Genomic DNA, 21,502 nt, shown 5'->3' on the forward strand with positions numbered 1-21,502 from the left:
TGAGACAACAAAGGTGACAGACATTGACCGAACAACTCAGGATAAAATATAAGACTGACGAGACATGACAAAAAGGATAAAACTTGTTGTGTATGTGACTGACAGTTAACATTATCTAACATGGGAAAAAAAGTGATTCAATAGAAAACTCTCCTTTTTATCAATGTTTATGTTGCCTGACATTATCAACTCAGTTAAAATATATGGTTGCACAGCATATACTTAACATAAATTTAAGTACATTCTAGAATATAATTATAGACACAAGATAGCAGGAGAGCCTGTAATTAAATAAATGATGGGACGGAGTGACTGGACTTGATCCACGCCACAAATTCTGTCCACAACTCAGAGGTGAATTTCTGATAACTTGCTGCCACTCTGCAGAAATATGCCCTGGGAAACAATGCAGGTTTATGGATTTTACCTAAAAATGGCACAATCAAAACAAATAGACTACCGGAAATGTTTTTACAAACATGATCCGAGTAGAACTTTTTTGAACTCTCTTAAGTCTAAGTTTCAGCCCACAAATGTTCTTATTTTTACAACATTAAAATAGATGATATAGTGGGGATTTGCAATATGCACTTTGTATTCAGTTATCATGACTCTGACTTTAACTTCAGCTCTTGTGGTTTCACTTAGCACAAGGGGTGCTAAATAAATGTGATCATCCTCTCCCTCCCTTTCACACATGGGGCAGAAAGAATTAAACATAACAGGATGAAACAACTAGGCAAAACAGAGTTAAACAGCTAGACGACTAAACACATTCAGACATTTTATCCTCTTATGTTTAATTCTTTCTGCACCATGAGTGACAAGATGATGAGCTTATTTAGCACCCCTAGTGCCGCTTAGTGTAGCAAGTACTGAAGTTAAAGTCAGAGTCATGATAACTGTTCATGCTACATATTGCAAATACACAAAGTGTCGTTCATTTGAATGTTACAAAAATGAGAATATCTGCAGGCTCAAACTTTGACATATGAGAGCTGATGAAGTACAACAAATGAAGATGGAAAAACATTCAATTGAATTGGAGTAGTATGACATTTACTTATATAAATGTGAGTAAATTTGAGTTGTATAAACAATTATTGAGTTGGATAGACATAAGACATTATGATGAATAAACGTAACTCAATTACTTGTTACCAATTGAAGTAATTCATGTAACCCTTGGGCTATCCAAGGCACTTTAACATTGGGAGTTGGGTCATTTAGACCCCACAAGACAGTGCGCCGACCATTTTTTCTTCAATGATTTGTGAACTTCACTGGTGTCCATGGATTACATGAAATCCTCTTCACCTTTATCCATATATAAAAAAAAACGCCCCTCTCACCCTCCACGGGTGGTTTCTCCTCCAAGCTCGGGTCCTCTATCAGAGGCCTGGCAGCTTGAGAGTCCTGCGCAGTATCTTAGCTGTTCCTAGCACTGTGCTTTTCTGGACTGAGAGGTCTGAGGTCTTTCCAGGTATCTGTTGTAGCCACTCCTCCAGCTTGGGGGTTACTGCCCCGAGTGCTCCAATTACCACAGGCACCACTGTCACCTTCACTTTCCAGGCTTTCTCCAGTTCTTCTCTGAGTCCCTGGTTTTTCTCCAGTTCCTCATGTTCCTTCTTCCTGATGTTCCCATCGCTTGGCACTGCCACATCCACCACAACGGCTTTCCTCTGTTCTTTATCCACCACTACAATGTCTGGTTGGTTCGCCATTACCATCCTATCAGTCTGGATCTGGAAGTCCCACAGGATCTTTGCCCTCTCATTCTCTACCACCTTCGGAGGTGTTTCCCATTTTGACCTTGGGGTTTCCAGTCCATATTCTGCACACATGTTCCTATATATTATTCCAGCCACTTGATTGTGGCGCTCCATGTATGGTTTCCCTGCCAGCATCTTACACCCTGCAGTTATGTGCTGGATTGTTTCAGGCGCTTCTTTGCACACCCTACACCTTGGGTCTTGTCTGGTGTGGTAGATCTGAGCCTCTGTTGCTCAGGGCTTGTTCCTGGGCTGCCAGGATGAGCGCTTCAGTACTGTCCTGTAGGCCAGCCCTTTCTAGCCATTGGTAGGACTTCTTGATATATATGTATATATATACATACATACAGACACACCTACTTATTAAAAGAGTTTTCTTTATTTCATGACTATGAAAATTGTAGATTCACACTGAAGGCAAACACATGTGGAATTCTATACATAACAAAAAAGTGTGAAACAACTGAAAATATGTCATATTCTAGGTTTTTCAAAGTAGGCACCTTTTGATTTGATTACCCATCAAGAGAATGCCAAGATCGTGCAAAGCAGTGATCAAAGCAAAAGGTGGCTACTATGAAGAACCTAGAATATGACATATTTTCAGTTGTTTCACACTTTTTTGTTATATGTCTATGAAGACTCTCATTCATCCAGGTTGGTTCCATTGTAGTAGGTTTAGGGGATGTCATCTGGACTTGGTTTTAAAGTTAGAAGACGTTTCACCTCTAATCTTATCTTATCTAAGAGGCTTTGTCAATTCTGAATTGACAAATATGACAGTATGAAGTCATTGAAAATGCCTTTTGAAATATGTTCTTTACAGAAAATGAGCCAATGGCCATGAATTTCAGATTAATCATTTGTCTTTTGATTGAAAACTGAAAATGGGTTCATAGACCTGGACGCCATACAAGGGTTAAGGCAATCATGGTAAGTTGTGCTTTTACTTCTGGAAAAAAAATATTAACATGAAAAATATCCTCAATTTCCATGGTTTGGAACAAAACAATGGTTCTCATCTAAATGAGATAAATGTCTTAAATTTCTTTTTTCAGCTTTGTAGAAATATTCTTTAATGAATAATTAGAAAGGAAACTTGAGAAATCTGCAAAGACTCGTTAGAAGAATAAAAAGTACAAGATCAGATATGCGTGTCAGATTTATTAGGGATCATTTAGTGCCTGGAACAATTATTTGTAGATTTTATTTGACTTTAAATTATACTTAATAAACTATTTTGATTTAAAAGATAATGATTGTCTTCATTTTTTTCCTGGAGCAACAACAAGATCTGCAAAAGAGAAAACAATGTGTGGTTACTCTGTGGAAGCATTTTATGAAAAGACTTTTGCATGTTCGGTTTTTTGTTTGTTTTTGTTTTTTTTACCCCTTTTTTAATGTCGTGTTTGCTTTTAATTAAATTGGAGTTTCTGAAAAGAAAAAAATGAGAGAAGTTCATTGATTTAAGAGTCTGTAGATTGGTCAATGTGGTTTAAAAAACAAAAGGAAATTAAAAACAGGGAAACTGCTAAATGAAAGAAGTTACTTACAAATGCAAACGTAAGTGACCTCCAGATACTTGCGTGTTCCCTTACAAGGGTCCCCAAACATAGAGTTAGCTGCTTTAATGTTGCAGTGTTTTTTTCCGTTACATCTGTGAAATCAAAAGTGAAAAGGGTGAGACTGATCTTCTTTTTCTTCTTTACCTTCTTGTTTGTTTGTGCATGGAGTTTATCTTCATGTACCCTCCAAAAAACAGCAACTCTTTGGAAACATAAACCTACTGTCTTATGAGTTTGACAACTTCTGGGTTATTTGTTAAATTATAATCTGAAGACAATTATTAATACTTAACCTGTGATGTAATGATTTTTGGAATAGTGGAATGTCTTTAATTAGGCTTGACCGACTGAAATATGAGATTCATATAAATAAAATAAAATAGTAAAGAAAAGCATGATAGAGGTTGGAATATATAAAATAGCTTCCTCCCACTTGAATCTAAGTAGTTTACTTTTATCTAAAAACTTCACATTCATTGGATTTATTGTGTAATGTTTTATATGTAAAAGTACCTGTATGTGTATTTATGATCAAGAAGAATTATAACGGCATTGTTCACATGTTCATGTGGACTTTAATGTTCCAATCAAGATTAATTAATTAATTATAAAATGTTCATACTATCTGGACACTTAGCTTTTTATGTAGTATGTAAAAAATTATTTTGATGCCAACTCTAAATGGTTATCATAGTTTACTGCAATCTTGTGTGCTGCACAAATGCACCAGTATTTATCACTTACTCTTCAGCAACTACATCAGTGGGGTTTTCACAGTTCACATTTTGAGACATGGCCAAGGGGCAGTCATTGCAGACATTCCTCTCGCGGCGTCCATAGAAAGCACTTAAGACACTGATAACTTGCCAATTGCCTGATAAAGGTGAGGAGATTCTGGCATGAATACAAAGCCATTACTCAGTCAATGCAGAGATGTTGATCAGTGTTCTTACCACAGTGCAGCTTGGCCTTATCATTTTCACAAGTAATATCTACCTCTGTCAAATGAACAGAAACAGATCTGTCATTAGATTTCCCTGAAGTTGATGTGCTGCTTCACTGCTTTGCAATCATGTCACTTACCTGCTGCTAAACAGGTGAAGTCGGTCTGGAGGTATTTGAAGGTCCCCCAGCAGGGATCTGGGTTGCGAACATCACTCATTCGAACCTCACACTTCTGCTTCAACTCACATCTATGGAAAGAAAAGGAGGTTACTTCTTTCTTCTGTTGCTCTTTCTTTCCTCGTTTAGTTTGTCCCGAATAAAGACTGTGCACAATTTTTACTTTTTCGCATGTTACTGACCCAAAAAAAAAAAAAGATTTTTGGTAGAGGTTGTACCTTTCCTTGATAAAATTAAGAATGCCGCTTTGAGAGCAGCCTGTGTTGAAGAGCTGCCAAAAAGGACGGCCTTGACTGCAGGTGTTTCTGTCTGCACGCCCATACAGGGCTGAATCCACGCTGATCACTTCATTTTCTGTTTCAGAGATAAGTGACAACCAGGAGAAAAATGTCAGAACACATTTACAGCAAGTTTTGGTTTGAGAAGTAAAATGTAAGTTCATTCTGAATTACAGCAAATTACAGCAAATCTAAGGGAAACAAAATTATTGCGTTAATCGCAATTAATTATTTACAGACACGTTACAGATATCTTTTTTAATCTCTCACTGCCACCTTGCTTGCTTACTGTGACCCCGCTCTGCTCTACAAAGCATCATTTCAGAGGGAAAGTTCCCCTTTTCCCGCCCGTTTCTGTCCAGACAATGAAGCAAAAGTTTGTTTCAAAGAAACAAAGTCTAAAAAGTTCAATTCTCCCGGTGTCACATCCTTGTGTCTCATTTCCTCCTTATCTTCCCTATTTGTCTTCTGCTGCATCTCAGTCTTTAAAATAATTAAATTCACCAAACAGATGAAAAGATGCTATAAAATCACACGAGTCTCTTCTGTCTTGCTGTTGTGATAAACCGTGAAAATAAAGTAGGCCCTATGTCAATAGGCTATATGTATTATGATGAACAAGACGTTCATGATCAATATTTTTGGTTTGCTCAGAAAAGTGCCCCAAGTAATTTTTTTAGAACTATTTGTAATTAGAACACATTGGACCTGATGCGTATTTCATTATTTTATTTTTTTTTTAGATTGAACATGTGTTCAAACATGTGAACTACGGTATAAGTTCTGTTATGATAATAAACTTCATAAAGACACTTTTTAGTTGTATTTTGAACTTTTACTGTACCACAATGTTACAAATTTAAATGAAAATACCTCAAAATAAGGGTTTTCTCATCAATTATTGGGTAAAAATCAATTAATTAGATTAATTAATTAAAGGTCATGATTAACTAAAAATTGCAAAAAACTAAACAAAAATCGCACGACTGCTTTTATGAAAACTGTTAAACTTTTCTAAGTGCATACTTACCGTTACATTCTATTGTTTGGATATTTTCATTTTCACAGGTGACCTTAGTTTTTGCAGAAACACCTGAAAAGTGACACATATATCAGGTAAGCAAAGGTGTGTTGGTTGTAGAGTTTAGTTCAAGCGTCATCTCACCTGATGCCATGAACAAGCAGACGGCTGCCAGCACTGAAAGTTACAAAAAGAACAGTTATCTGTCAGTTTGTTTTAGCTAAAAAGGAGACAAACAATATTACATTCAGACAAAATCCGCGGGTGTGAATCTGTTGACATTTCCAAGTCATAAATAATTCATCCACTTACATATTGTGGTGCTAAAGTTCAGCATGGTTTCTGTAGATCCAGACATGTTGAAGCCAGAGAAGCTCTAGTATTTATACTGCTGGGTCGACATAAAAAAACCCAAATCTTTTTGATGATGTGAACTTTCACAGATACAGAGAGAAACATCTTGTTAAAACTGATAGCTTTAGCAGAATTGCCTACACGTGGTCGTTTTTCTGCATATGCTCTGTGACTAATTTGCTTTTTGAGAAATGTTTGTCATGTCCATTTTATTTAATGAATGTTTACAGTTTTTCTCAGTTTTTTGGGTGCATTTCTCACAAGTGTCCCTGTAAAAAACTTGTTACCTGTCCAGGGTGGACCCTATCTTCATCCAATATTGGCCAGGTTAGCCTCAGGCAGCCCTAAAAAGGATGTATCAGAAAAGGGAGGAATCTTGGTGTTCAACCATTATACTGATATTTTTTAAATAGCACTACAATTGTTATAATTATAATTTTTAATTCTTTTACAATCTTCGTCAGGTCTTGTCAAATAAATATGTGAGTTGTTTTAGATGATATTTGCAACTTCATTTGATTGAAAACTCTAGCTTAACACTATTTAGGTTTTTAAATGAGTTGAGAAAAATTATTTAAGTTATATATATAGCAAAACCAAAATAAGTTTAATTGACTTACAATTCTATATCAGAATAAAACACCAGTACTTTGGTTGAACAAAATATTTTAATTTAATACAACAGTAGGTTATGTTAACACATCAAGTTTGTTATCTTGACTTAAAATCTTTAAGCAGCCCTTTAACTCAGGTTTTTATGTTGAAATGTTATGTTTTGTTTTACAATGAAGGGCAAACTGTACATTAAAATAAATTACACCCCATTGCAGAGGAAAAACAGGAAAAGAAAAATTAAATCAAAGCAAAACTGACATGTAAACCAGCCTACTAAACAATAGTCTACTAAACAAAACTCTTACATTTAAACTTAAAGGTCAACAACCAACTTAAAACAAACTAGTTTAACATGCAAATGGCTTTTTAGAACAGTAAAAAAACAAAAAGGGGAACATCCATATAACCAACAGAGAGTAAACAATTCTTTCTCATTACCCTTGTGCTATCTTAGATGACCCCACCCTTACATTAACTACTTATTCCTACCATGACAAAGGTGGATAAAGGTGGAAAGATTTCATGTAATCCATGGACACCAGTGAAGATCACAAATCATTGAAGAAAAAAGGTTCAGTGCACTGTCTAGTGGGTCTAGATGACCCAATGTCCATGGTTAAAGTGCCTAGGATAGCACAAGGGTTAACAAAGCTGTTAAGTTTAGAGCTGCAAAAATAAAATTATTAACCGTGTGCATGTTTCCTTCGCTCAGGATACGTAATACGTAATAATACTAATTTCTTACTCACTGCCCCAGTGAGTAAGAAACAGCCTAGAAGAACCTTAACTGACCGTTCTGTGTCTGAGTTTAAACACACAGTTCAGCCAGTACTTATTAATATTCTGAGAAAATACTCTGAGACCAGCTCCCATAGCATCAGTCCTAGTATAAATGACCAGTTTGTTAATGATGCCTTACAAGCCCTCAGGAGAACACTTGATGTTGTTGCCCCCCTGAAACCTAAGTTCGTTAGACAAAACCGAGTAGCACCGTGGTTTAACGCTGAAACACGTTCTCTTAAACAAGAAAACCGTAAGTTGGAAAGGGAATGGCGCCGCTCCGGTTCAGAGCAGTCTCTGGATATCTGGAAACATAGCCTATTAAATTATAAAAAAAAGCTCTGCGTAGAGCTAGAAGCCATTACTATTCAATCTTAATATCAGAGAATGGAAATAATCCAAGATTTCTTTTTAGCACTATTGCCAAATGAACTCGCAGTCAGAGCTCAGTAGAACCACATGTTCCTGTTTCTCTCAGCTCTGATGATTTTCTTACATTTTTCGATAGTAAAATCTCAAATATTAGACATAAGTTAAATTAAGTTATTCCTACTATCAGCCCAGAGCAGGCTGAAGCGGTAGAAGTGGAGGCATACATAGAAACCTCTGTAACATTAGACTGCTTCACTGCTGTGGATCAAGTGGAAATAACATCAATTATTACGTCCTCCAAATCCTAAACGTGTCTGTTAGACCCAATTCCCACTAGACTTTTTAAAGAAACTTTTCCCCTAATTAATGATTCATATTAACAATGATAAATACCTCTCTGGAAACGGGTTACGTGCCACAGTCTTTTAAATATGCAGTTGTTAAACCTCTTCTGAAAAAGCCCAGTTTGGATCCTAGCATCTTGGCCAACTATAGACCAATGTCAAACCTCCCCTTTATTTCTAAAATCCTAGAACAAGTTGTAGTTAAGCAGCTTTACTGCCACCTACAGGACAACAGCCACTTTGAAGACTTTCAGTCGGGGTTCAGACCTCATCACAGTACGGAAACTGCACTAGTTAGAGTCTCTAATGACTTGTTATTGGCCTCAGAAAAGGGACTACTTTCTATTCTGGTCCTGTCAGACCTCAGTGCAGCCGTTGACACTATCGACCACAGTATTTTACTCCACAGATTAGAGCAGGACATAGGGATCAGAGGATCTGCTCTGCAGTGGTTTAAATCCTATCTGTCCGATAGGTATCAGTTCGTTAATGTAAATGGACATTCCTCTCAGTGCACTCAAGTTAACTATGGAGTCCCACAGGGCTCAGTCTTAGGACCCATCCTGTTTACGCTTTATATGCTACCCCTAGGAAACATAATCAGGAAACACAGCATTAATTTTCATTGTTATGCCGACGATACGCAGTTGTATTTATCCATGAAGCCTGACCAGAATGACCAGATAGAGAAACTGAACGCCTGCATCAGTGACATCAAGACCTGGATGACAATTAATTACCTCCTCTTGAACCCAGAAAAAACTGAGGTCATTATACTAGGTCCTAAAAACCTCAGAGATGCTCTGTCTGCTCAGATAGTCTCCCTGGATGGCATAAGTATAGCCCCTAATTCCACAGTTAGAAACCTTGGGGTTTTATTTGACCAGGACTTATCATTTAAGGCTCACATATCTCAGGCGTGTAGAACTGCCTTTTTTCACCTGCGGAATATTGCTAAGATCAGAAATATACTTTCTAAGAGTGATGCTGAAAAACTCATCCATGCGTTTGTTACATCTAGACTGGATTACTGTAACTCTTTGTTAGCAGCGTGTCCCAAGAGTTCCTTAAGAAGTCTCCAGCTTGTTCAGAAGCTAGCAGCTAGATTGTTAGCAGGAACTAGCAGAATAGATCACATCACTCCTGTGTTAGTTTCACTTCACTGGCTCCAAGTTGATTCTAGAATCAAGTTCAAGTTCCTCCTGTTAACCTATAAGGCCTTACATGGCATGACCCCGTCCTATATTAAGGACCTCATAGTCCCTTACCATCCGATAAGAACACTTCGCTCGCCAAATGCAGGACTGCTTGTGGTACCTAGAATTAGTAAAAGTTCAGTTGGAGGTAGAGCGTTTAACCACCAAGCCCCTGTTTTATGGAATAAGCTCCCAGCTCATGTAAGAGAGGCCGATTCAGTTTGTACATTCAAAGTTAGACTGAAAACATTCCTCTGTGAGGTTCAGGGGCCAGGGTGGGTTAGTTTGTTTCGCTTTCTAGATTGGTTGTGGGGTTTCCAGGTTCTTTGGGCCTTTATTTTGGTTACTTCCGGTTTCTCCCGTTTGTGTTGCCTCCACCTTTACTTCTGTTTATGAATTGCACCTGTTCGCACACCTGTTGTTCATCATTGCTGTGTATTTAAGTTCCTCCACCCAGTGTCTGTCACGGGATCGTTTTGCATTCTTTGTACTTCGAGATTAAAGGAAAGATAGAGAAACCTTGATTCAACGTACCTCTGTGTTCCTGCTTTTGCATCCACGCGTCGAGCCTGACATCCTCTTTGGATAGGCTTATTGTCAGACTACTTAGTATTCAGAGATTATTTAACTTAATGTTAATGTGTTTAAATTAAACTTAATATCAATAACTTTTTCTTTTAAAAGGCTGCAAGAAGTTGAAGCTGGGGTAACTATGGCACACTGGGGTTCTGTCCTCTTTTCTCATCTACTTCTACCATTCCTCTCCTCTATTTTTGATCATCATTTATCATTTAGTTCTCCATGCCTCTGTTTGGTGCAGTGCGATTCATGTATTGTCACTCTTTCCCTCTCCCCTCCTGGGGAGTGGGAGTGCTTCCAGACTCCAGTTGGCTCATCCGTGCTCCTGTTCCTGACCGTTTACCTCGCCTTTGCTCCCGCTCCTACACCTGGCTGTGGTTCCTGCCTCTGGCTCATCTCTGCACTGTACCTGACCGAGTACCTCATCTCTGCTCCTGCTCCTACACCTGGCTGTGGTTCCTGTCTCAGGCTCGACTCGCGCCCCTGACTGTCCCCCCAACCATGGCTGGATGAAGCTCGTCTGCTGGACTTTTATATATGTAGTTGTAGATTTAGATAAGTTAATTCTTCTCTAAGAGTTCTAGTAAATCGCCTGTCCGTCTTGGCGGAGGATCCCTCCTTCATGTGCGCACCCCTGAGGTTTCTTCGTTTTTTTTCCGGAATCCGGTTTTTTAGGAGTTTTTCCTTACCGCGAAGGGGGGTCTAAGGGCAGGGATGCCAGTATAGCTTAGTCAGTTTGTTAGTTCATTTTAGTATTTTCCTATTGAAAGCTTTGTATTCATGATCCTTTTGAGTTCATGTTTTTCTTCGAGCCAATCGAGACGACTGTTGTTGTGATTCTGGGCTATACAAATAAAATTGAATTGAATTGAATACCAAAACCAAACAATGGGGAAGAAAGAAAACATCCCTGGCCTGCAACACAAATCTTACAAAAGTAATTGCTTAATGAGAGAGTTAAAGGACCCCCACAAAAATCACACTTTTCTGACTAAGTTGGCCTGAAGTGTGCTTTGTCGCTTTGTATCTGTTTGTAGCTTTGGCACCATTGGAGATCTGCTACATGTTTTTCAATAGGTGACTTGTGTAGGGACCTTTCAGAGTACAGCCCAGGCCAAAACATCAGTCTATTTTCAGCGACTGAAAATGTTGAACTGTCAGACACGTTGCATTAAGTGTCGTCTTTGCCATTGTCTCAAATTTCGACTCTTGTATCACGAAGAATGACTTCCTGTATCTCTCGGTGGAACTCAGTGTGCTGACAGAACTCCTCTAATCATCTTGACACTCTTCTGCGCAGCAGATTAAGATATCTGGAAGAACACGCACTGAACATCTTTTGCTTTTCACAAAGTCGGGTAAGGAGTGAAGATTTGCAAACAAGGCCTTTTAAATGAAGGTGATAAAAAACATCAAGCTAAACAGAAATAGACACACCTTCTGTGAGTCAGGACAAATAAATTCAAAAATTCAGGCTAATGCTGAAGGAAGATTTCACATCATCTGGAGAAGCTTTGCTAAAAATGTGACCCCTGAACACCAGACAGAACAAAAAAATTGTTTAGGGTTAATGACCTTAATTGTTTGAAGATTATTTATTGATTTGCTGTGTTAAAAATCCTTTTACCTCACATTTGTAAAGAGTGTAAAGGTGGGATTAGCAAAACTGTGGCCCACAAAAATGTTGGCAAATCCTTTGTTCCATACATTGATGCAAAATTCTTCATTTTTTTCAAAATGTAATTATTTAAAAGGACAGGCAGAGCAGATAAAGCAGAAAATATTGTAATTAATGGGACATAAGATTTTTTAACACAGTCAGAAGGTTCATTTTCTGGGAAAAAACCTTTATAAGTTACTATGCTGTTATTTTTAGTTTCAACAACAAATGATATTTTTACAATATTTTTTGGTTTCCAAGAAGTAAGGGAAAGTGTGAAGGTTTGTGGTCCAGGAGGCTTTAATCGGCATGTGACAGAAATTGCTCTTCTGAACTGCTTGAGGACAGGCATTTTTAGGTCATGGGATCTTATCTTAACTAAAAATAAAGGCTTCTATCTCTTTCATCTGTTTCATGTACCATGGACATCAGATAAAACACTTACCACCATGCACCTCACCAGAGAATGTTCAGAACTGTTTCCATTTTACTGATATTTGCCAACTTCAGATTTAGAAAAAAAACAACAAATGAATGCTAACGGGATAAATCTGAACCAAATGAGTGAACATCAGTTTTCACTATCATTGTAATAAGTACTGACAGGAGGACACAGTGCTTTTTGTTCAAAATTATTCTGAAAGCAACAGGACTCTATAGGATTCACTTGTGTCATGCTAGTAAAAGTCTCAGTTGTATAAATCACTTCCCACAGGATTTGCAGAAAAACTGACACAATAGTTTCAATTAAAATTTTTATTTGAAATTAAAAGACACATAAATCAAATTTTCTTTTCCTTTTGGTTGCAACAGCAAAGAGAAACAGCTTCAGGTCTGATTTGCAAATTTAGTTTGGCAAAGATTTTACGTCAGAGGCTTTCCTGAGACTGGCCCAATGAGACACTTTAGCCCTCTCGTGGCTGCATTACATGTATAAATCAAATTAGAGCATTTAACCCTTGTGCTATCCTAGGCACTTTAACATTGGATGGTGGGTCATCTAGACCCACTAGACAGTGCGCTGAACCTTTTTTCTTCAATGATTTGTGATCTCCACTGGTGTCCATGGATTACATGAAATCTTTCTACCTTTATCCATCTTTGTCATGGTAGGGAGAACACGTCAATGCAGGGGGGGGGGGGGGGGTCATCTAAGATAGCACAAGGGTTACAAGCTTTCAAAATACTCATTCCCAGGGAATTGTGTGTAAACACACAAGAGCAGTTAAATCATGTCAGATATTTGACAGAAGAGAATGTGCTATAAATGATAGAGTCGGTTTAACTATTTAAAAAATCCACTCCAATAAGGATGTTGTTTTTGGTGTTTTTAGCATGTTTAATAGTATTTTTCTCATGATGGAGGACCTTTATATAGAAAATTAAGATTAAAACTGCCCTTTAGTATTTCTTCATTTAAATTGTGGTGAATCTTGAGCAGATGAAAAAAGCTTATAGTTGTTGTGTACATACTTCAAACAAACTCCCTGCTCCGCTCCATTCTGATGCATCCACTTGCAGACAAATAGATTAATGTCGAACCTTCCCACACGTGGTATACAGTGTCTTCTTTGCCATGGTCTCAATTTCCAGTCTAATTGCACTAAGTAAAAAGGACCTCATGTATCTCTCGGTGGAACTCAGCAGTGGAAGCGGTTGCTGAAAGAACTCCTAATCATCTTGACAAAACACACTCCTCAGCAGACTAAAATGTATCTGGAACAATCCACTGAACACGTACTGTCACTCAACAACAACAACACAGGTTTTTGATTTAGCCTAAAAACGATGTTATCATAATTAAAATACCACTAGGAATGTTTTTAGAATGGATCAAAAGATGATCAGACTGGAACTTTTGAAAAAGTCGGTCATTTTTAGGAAAAAGAAGGATTAGGACTAGACCAGGAACTAATGACCGTCTCTTTATTGTAAACAGTTGCTGCAGACACATTCTCAGCATACTTACAGATGTCGGCAGCTTTTATGAAAACTGTATGTCTGCCTCATAGATGGAAAATAGAGTGTTTAACGTTGGATAGTTTTAGATAAACTAATCTTAAGGAAAATGTTATTTTTCAAATCGATTTAAATGCAAAGAATATTCTTTTGTTGTTGCATCATGTTTACAATGATTTTGGCCTGATCATTACATGCAGCTGGGTCTGTGTATGTCTCACTCACAATGTAATGCCGTGCCAGTCGCTCAGATCAGGACCTTAATTCCTGACTTTGCCATTGGCTTAACAATGAAACTGGCCACTCCTGACGCACGAATCATGTTCGGTGTAAACGCAGCTTAAAACCCTTGTGCTATCTTAGATGATCCCACCCTTACATTGACATGTTCTCCCTACCATGACAAAGGTGGATAAAGGTGGAAAGATTTCATGTAATCCATGGACACCAGTGAGGTTCACAAATCATTAAAGAAAAAAGGTTCAAAGGTTCAGCGCACTGTCTGGTGGGTCTAGATGACCCAACTCCCAATGTTAAAGTGCCTAGGATAGCACAAGGGTTACGAAAACGATCAGGTGTGCTGTTAGTGTGACAGAGGAGATCACAGTGGAGGTGAGACTGAGCTAAGGATCAGCTTTGATACTAGCAAAAAAGATTGTAGTAAATATATTTATAAACATGACAAGCTTAATGAAAATTATTTCTGTTTTTCAAGCAGCCTAAAAGGTGGAGACCAAAGTAGCTTGGTTACTTGTTACCCTTACAGTTACTTGGCTGCACGGTGGCGCAGTGGTTAGCACTCTTGCCTCACAGCAAGAAGGCCCCCGGTTCAAGTCCCGGCTGGGGGACATGAAAAACACAACATCAATGGGGGACCTTTCTGTGTGGAGTTTGCATGTTCTCCCCGTGCATGCGTGGGTTTTCTCCGGGATCTCTGGCTTCCTCCCATCGTCCAAAAAAAAAAACCTGCTTCATAGGTTAATTGGTGACTCTAAATTGTCCCTAGGTGTGAGTGTGAGAGTGAATGGATGTGTGATTGAGGATATTCCACCCTGCGACAGACTGGCGACCAGTCCAGGGTATCCCTTGCCTACGCCCAAGTGGCTCCGGCAACCCCGTGACCCCGAAAGGGAATAAACAGTTAAGAAGATGAATGAATGAATGAATGAAATATTTTGTGACAAAGACAGTTCTGAATTATTTCAACAATTTCCTTTTTTTAAAGCTTTATTTTAATTCAAATGCATTTTGTTTGAAGGAAATACAATTGGTTTCTGCACATGTTTTTTCTGGAGCATCAACAGAATCTGCAAAAGAGAATAAAAGTTGTTATCATTCTATGAATGGAAGCTTTTAATTTGAAAATATTTTTCTTTTTTACCTCCACATCGCAGTCATGTGTGCACTCAGTGGAATTAAGGTTTCTAAGGAGCAAACGTTACACAGATTTAATGATAAAAGAATGAGAGAAATTGTTGATGACGCTTTAAAAACAGCAAAGAATTAAAAGTTATAAACGTTCTGATATTTCAAATTTGACTTAATAGAAACATGGAAAAACTTACATATACAAACATAGGCAACCTCCAGATACTTGTATGTGCCATAGCAGGGGTCCCCAAACACTGAGTTGCTTGCCTCAATGGAACAGAAGTGTCTCCCGTTACATCTGTTAAATTAAATGTTATTGCTTAATACTTAGTTGTTGTTTTTAACTTTCAGTTATTCAGGAAACGTTCCAATGAGATTATCGCTTTTCTAGGGAGTCCTGTTCCAGACAGCATGACAGATCAATACAAAGAATTAGAAAAACAACTGTACAATTTCATGAACATTTAAAAAACATTTTCCAGTTACAGATCTCATTTCTGAGCCTTTCAACAAACGTTAAACTCGTCTATTTGGATCAGAATTTTTAACGTCTGATCTTTTGGTATATTTTCCCAGGTGTGTGGAGGCAAGATACTGAAGGGTTACCAGGTTCTGTGTGAACACTTGGTCCAGTCAATGAAAGCAATTGACAAACTAAATAGTACTGTCCAGTCACTCTTGGTTTGATGTGTTCACACATGTATGGGGGCAAAATACTTTTGTGAATAACATAAACTAACGAGTAAATCTACAGGTTTCCAGTGCTGGCCATCCCATGTGTGTAACGTTCTTATTAACCTTATTAATAATCCATCCATCCATCCATCCATCCATCCATCCGTTTTTTTTCCTCGCAACCTGGTTGCGAGGGCTGCTCTCTAAGCAAGTCCCTCCAGACTCCCCTCTCTCCCATCCTCCAGCTCCTCTGGAAGGACTCTGAGCAATCCCAGGCCAGCTGAGAGATGCATTTCTCTTTAGCTTCTTTTATTATTGGTTTATATTAGAATTGGTCCTTGTGCACGATACAAATACATTTAACCTTTGACGTCTTCCACACATCTCTCACCTTTGAGGAACTTCCTGGGCGGGGTTTATGCAGTTCACGTTTTCAACCTGGGATTGGGGGCGCCCGTCAGAGCAGGTTCTCCTATCACGGCGTCCATAGTAGGCACCATAGACAAATATAACTCGTCCTCTACCTGACAAGAGCCAAGATGGTGGCATTAGCTTGAATAAAAAGTCACAACTAGGATTTTTCTGGTGTTGATCGTGTATGCTTACCACAGCGCAATTGAGCAGTGGAGCCCTCGCATGTGACCTCTTGAACTGTCAAAACAGTATAAATGTCAGATCAAAAATTTTCATTGGATCTCTAGTAAAGTTGACTTCTTTAAAACACGCAACTTACTTGCAGGTAAACAGATGAAGTTGGTCTGTAGATATTTGTAGGTCCCCACGCAGGGATCAGAGGTGCGGACATCTCTCATGTCGATACGGCATCTTTGCCTCAGCTCACAGCTGTGGAGATAACAATAAACACCATTATATTATGCAAACATTATATAGAACATTTAACAGTACAAAAAATTGACTCAAATCAGTAGAAAAGCTAAAGTCTGTATTTTTAGATCGACATACACAATATATAAATATGATGCAATGAAGCCAGCAGCTAAATTTTTCTGGACTGAAACCTATCTCAAAGTATTGTAATGATTAACAAGTTTAACATCTAGCACAAAAATGAAGTGTCATATTTTGGAAGACGCCATCTTAAGATGATAAATCATCTCCATTTTGAATTGATTTACTGTTTTTCTGTGCGTGTGTTTGCTGCAACCAAACTTTGCTTCTTTTGTAGAAGTCTCATACATGATTCAAACAGCAGAGGAAGAGTAATGGTCTGGGCTCATGTCGAGTCCTTGGATCCTTGGATGAAGCTACATGCCAAAGTTTACAAAAACAAATATTTGTGCCAGATGTTTTGAGGTTTGTTAAAACCTTCCACAAACCAAAAGTATGGGAGTAAGATACTGATGGAACAGACTGCTTCACGGCGAGTTAGCAGCTCTAAAGGTGGATCTACACTATATGAGCAAATACAATAAATGAATTAAAATCAAATGTTTTTTTTCAACAGTTTTTGGCTCAATAAATGTTTATTTTGGAAAGTAAAATATATAAATGTTGGTTTCAGCTTTCACATAGGAAATGTGTATGAGTTAAAAGCCGTCATCCGTTAGAGGTTGTTGCCCCAATTATTGGGAAACCAGGTCTTAATGTTTTTATCTTATTATTGCTTTGTAATTGTTTGAATTGCGGTGCAGAGAAATCTGGAGCAGCCGAAAAAAATTGTATTTTGTTTCTGCAGCAACAAAAGCACCACATTTTGTTCTAACTCACACTGATGAAGATGAAGATTTACCTTCATCAAGTAGAGTCATCGTATTGTATGGACGATATCAGTATTTCTTGTTTTGATATAAATCTTCTGCTCCATCTTAGGTAGAAAATTCACGAAATGTTTCAAAATTTTAGTGAATTAAGACCTTAAAAACTGCAGAAAGGATTTTTTTTTGCAGTAAATTTGAACTGATCAAAAAATGTCAACCAACACATTTGTGCTATTAGAGAAAGTTCTCAGTTCCAAAAGTTAAAGAAAGTTACAAAAGTAAGGCTTGATCCATTCATTGTTAGGGTTATTTACAAGCTTGATTAAAGAAAAAACTGCATTTTTATATAAGAAATTGTACCTTCTTCTGACCAAATCCAGAATGCCGTTTTGGGAGCACATGGTGTTGCTGAGCTGATTAGCAGGTCTGCCTTCACTGCAGGTGACCGAGTCTGCACGCCCATACAGCGCTGACTGCACGCTGATCACTTCATTATCTGTTCCACAGAAATGTCAGAACAAGAAGAAATCCGCTGTGAATCTACGCTTAGCGAATGTTAGTAGCCAAAGACACACAGTACTGTTTTTTATGTCTCAGTTAAATCCGCTTTTTGAGACGCTTTACAAAAAATGTGGAGTTCATAACAGAAAATTTTGTCTCACTTCTGCATCCCAATTGGTGGACACTGCCATTTTCACAGGTGACCGCAGTTTCTGTGAAAACACCTGAAAAGACACAAATATATCAGGTAAGCAAAGGTGAGTTAGTTGTTCATAGAGTTTATAGCTAAAGCTTTTCTAATACCCACCTGATGCCATGAACAAGCAGCAGACTGCTGAAAACACTAAAAAATACAAAACAGTTTCTTTTAGCCACAATATTACATTCCAGCAAACCACCACCGGTATGCATCTGTTCACATGTTCAAGTCAAAAATCCTTCATCCACTTACACACTGGGGTGTTGAGTCTGGGGTGCAGCATGGTTTCTGAAGATCCAGACCGATGATGCTGAAGCCAGAGAAGCTCTAGTATTTATACTGCTGGGTCAAGATTTAAAAAAAAAAAAACATCTTTGATAAATGGAACTTTCGAGGAAACAAAAGAAAATATCTAGTTGAAACTGATAGCCTAGTTTAACAGATTAGAAAAGTAAAGGTCATTTTCTGCTTGTGTTCAAATTTTACATTTGCTTTTTTTAGCTTTCTTTTGTTGTTTTTTTCAACATTTACTTTTGACCACTTTGTCCACTCCATTTTAGAGCTTTTTATTTGAGTCAGTTTACTGACTTCCCGTCCTTTAAAACTTTCCAGTCAATGTGAAATGGGGTAAAATAGGGCTACAAGAAATTCTTGGTCATGTGTTTCAGCACCGTTTGAGCAAGGACCCCACAAAATCGCAAACAGAACCATCAGGCTACTTGCTCATTGTGCAGGATTTGGGGGGTAAAAAATGAAAATTCTGTTTGACACACCTGTGTCTCACCAACTTCCCTCCTACTTGTCCCTATCATATTTTTTAACCCTTGCACTATCCTATGACCCCACCCTTACATTGAAATGTTCTCCCTACCATGACAAAGGTGGATAAAGGTGGAAAGATTTTATGTAATCCATGGACAACAGTGAAGATCACAAATCATTGAAGAAAAAAGGTTCAGCGCACTGTCTAGTGGGTCCAGATGACCCAACTCCAATGGTAAAGTGCCTAGGAAAGCACAAGGGTTACATGTTTGCTTTACAATCTGTCGTTGGATGGATGCAGTAGATAAAAATTCCCATGAAGATTTTGGCTCAACAGGTTCACTGGGTGTGTGATTGTGGCCCAGCGACAGACTGGCCACTTGTCCAGGACGTCCCCTGCCTTCACGCGCAAGTGACCGGGATAGGCTCCGGCAGCCCCGTGACCCCGAAAGAGACAAAACGAATTGGAAGATGAATGAAGGAATGAAGGATCACTGATCATTCTACAACTTTGACTGCGCACAACATAATGCAGCATAATACAGAATGTACAAATCAGACTTGACATTGAGGTGGGGAAACAACATTTTGGGGACCTGAGTTAAAACAAAATGTAAAAGGAATTTAATACATGACCAGATAATTAATTCTTAATAGATGGACATAAATCATTAAGAGTAATGGAAAAATATTAATAAAAAGATCAAATCAAACAAGTAAAAACAGTATGAATACATAAAATAAAGTAAATATCAAATCAATATGATCCTAAATTTCAACTAAAAGTCAGATAAAAACGTAGGTCTTTCTTTAAAACATGAAAAGTCCCTGTGGGCTGAGGCACTCTGGCAGGCGAGGCTGAAGTGCACAGGGAGCCAGTGCAGCACCACATAGAAATAACAACCAGACATACTTTGTTAGATTATTTCCCAAGAAGCACAATAAAAATAAAATAAAATAAAAAACACAAGTATGCATGTTTTCTGAGTTATATTCATCTATATTGGCACTAGGGAATGGCTATTCCTGCAGGCTTAGATGTCTTGTAAATAGTCAAAACCGCTCTAAAAAATATAAAATTTTAAGCAGCTTTTTCTGGTCAGAAGAAAAGAATTCAGGAATTAATCTGTTTGTCTTTAACCTTCTTTATTTCCTATCTCCCTCCTCTGCTTTGTATATCTGGGACATAAGATTGTAGAGATGACCCATACCAGACAACAGATTAGGTTCAGAACTGTCTCTTCTTCCTGAAATGCACTGGGTTCAGGTTTCAAAAAGTTAAATCTGACAGAATTACAATGTAAGTGACTCCAAAGGAAGAGATGTCATTTTTACTGTGATAACAGTTAACACGAGTCGTTTCTGGACAAAACAATCTCATATCGATGCCTTTCTATCAAAGTTACGTATCGTTTGACCCGGATTTCTTTTGCCCAGCAATAAGTCATTATTCATTTACTGATAAATCTCTGCCCATAAAGCTTACACAGTTTTCTGAATTCAAATGTGTTTTTTTTAAACTAAAGACAACTTAGTATTTCAAAGTTGATCAAAGTTCTATCAGTGATCCTTCCTTGTGGATGCAAATGGAGATGTCATCTAATTTCCTCTATCAAAAAGACATATTGTGAAGGAAATAGTTTTATTATTATCATTGTTTAAATGTATTTGTTTAAATGTGTGTTTAAATGTTAACTCAGATTGACCTTTTTACCTTTTTAGACAGCTTTGTGTGTGTGTTCATCGGCTTCTCATCCCCGGCAAGGATGAGGGGGATTTACGACACACTGTCCTGAGTTGACAAGGAATACTGTTTGAAGTTAAAATCCACCAAAAGGGGTCATTATACGACACCCCCTAATGAACTTTTCTCTTTGTCTTGAAATTGTATCCTCCTACTTGTGTTCTTAATAAAAGGCGTACTGGGAGAGGCAGACCTTTGAGAAGGGAAGCGTGGTGGTTGTCTTCTGTGACACTGGCTTCTTCTCCCCTGTGCATGAGAAACTTGATTCTTGTTGTGGTCTGTTGTTTCTGATTGTGTTTTTCTTTACCGTCTAGATGCATTTATCTGACACATATAAATATTTGTTCTCAGTAAAAAAGACAAATGTGCAGCTTGCTTGCAGACCTGCAAATATGTCATGACCCTCTCAGCTAAAAGCTGCTTTTTTATGCCAAATCCAAGGATGTATAACTTTGCAGAGATTTGGAATCCTGTTTTCCCCTCAGGGTGGCAGTAGAGAACAGGCCATGAGAAGCAAAGGGTTTAGGATTGTTTTACATGTAAATAATAGATAAAGTGGTTTACTCCGGGCATTCCGGCTTCCTCTCACAGTCCATAAACCTGCTTCATAGGTTACTCTAAATTGTCCCTATAGGTGTGTGTGTGTGAGTAATTATTTGTCCTGTGACAGACTGGCGATCTGTCCGGAGTCGGGACAGCCTGATTAGTGGGTCAAGTCCAGCTCTGGCTATCTAAATCCTACATTTCCAGAAAGGACAGTTTCTGACAACAACAGACGCAGTAATGGACAGGATGTACTGGTTATGTGTTTTCAGCTTTCAATTTCTTTATTTCTCCTCATTTCAACAACAAAAACAAAACATTTTGCACAAATTGTTTTACAAAGAGAAATGAACGGGAACAGATTGAAGAAAA

At 38.1% G+C, this 21,502-nt stretch overlaps 1 protein-coding gene across 1 annotated transcript; it reads right to left on the bottom strand.

Annotated features, from left to right (window-relative positions):
- Nucleotides 1-2,916: 2,916 nt before the first annotated feature.
- LOC101165884 (rhamnose-binding lectin-like) lies at nt 2,917-18,912 on the bottom strand. The gene is made up of 19 exons (XM_023956233.1): nt 18,334-18,912; nt 18,190-18,225; nt 18,044-18,106; nt 17,742-17,877; nt 16,397-16,506; nt 16,270-16,314; nt 16,055-16,187; nt 15,183-15,286; nt 7,473-7,475; nt 6,071-6,100; nt 5,903-5,935; nt 5,768-5,830; nt 4,678-4,813; nt 4,421-4,530; nt 4,291-4,335; nt 4,082-4,211; nt 3,326-3,429; nt 3,163-3,205; nt 2,917-3,066 (listed from the first exon to the last, which is right to left on the bottom strand). Coding segments are annotated over exons 1-18 (1,314 nt in total). The 5' UTR covers nt 18,365-18,912; the 3' UTR covers nt 2,917-3,066; nt 3,163-3,203.
- Between the last annotated feature and the right edge of the window lie 2,590 nt (nt 18,913-21,502).

This window comes from Oryzias latipes, chromosome 7, assembly GCF_002234675.1.
Source record: "Oryzias latipes chromosome 7, ASM223467v1".
Taxonomy (NCBI): Eukaryota; Metazoa; Chordata; class Actinopteri; order Beloniformes; family Adrianichthyidae; genus Oryzias; species Oryzias latipes.

What these genes read in the sequence shown, in the direction of transcription:
- LOC101165884 (XM_023956233.1), bottom strand. Translation starts at nt 18,364, where the DNA reads ATGCTGCACCCCAGACTCAACACCCCAGTGT. An exon ending in CTGGATTTGGTCAGAAGAAG is followed by an intron (nt 16,507 to 17,741) that starts GTACAATTTCTT and finishes TTATCTCCACAG; the next exon opens with CTGTGAGCTGAGGCAAAGAT. An exon ending in CTTCACCTGTTTAGCAGCAG is followed by an intron (nt 4,336 to 4,420) that starts GTAAGTGACATG and finishes TTCATTTGACAG; the next exon opens with AGGTAGATATTACTTGTGAA.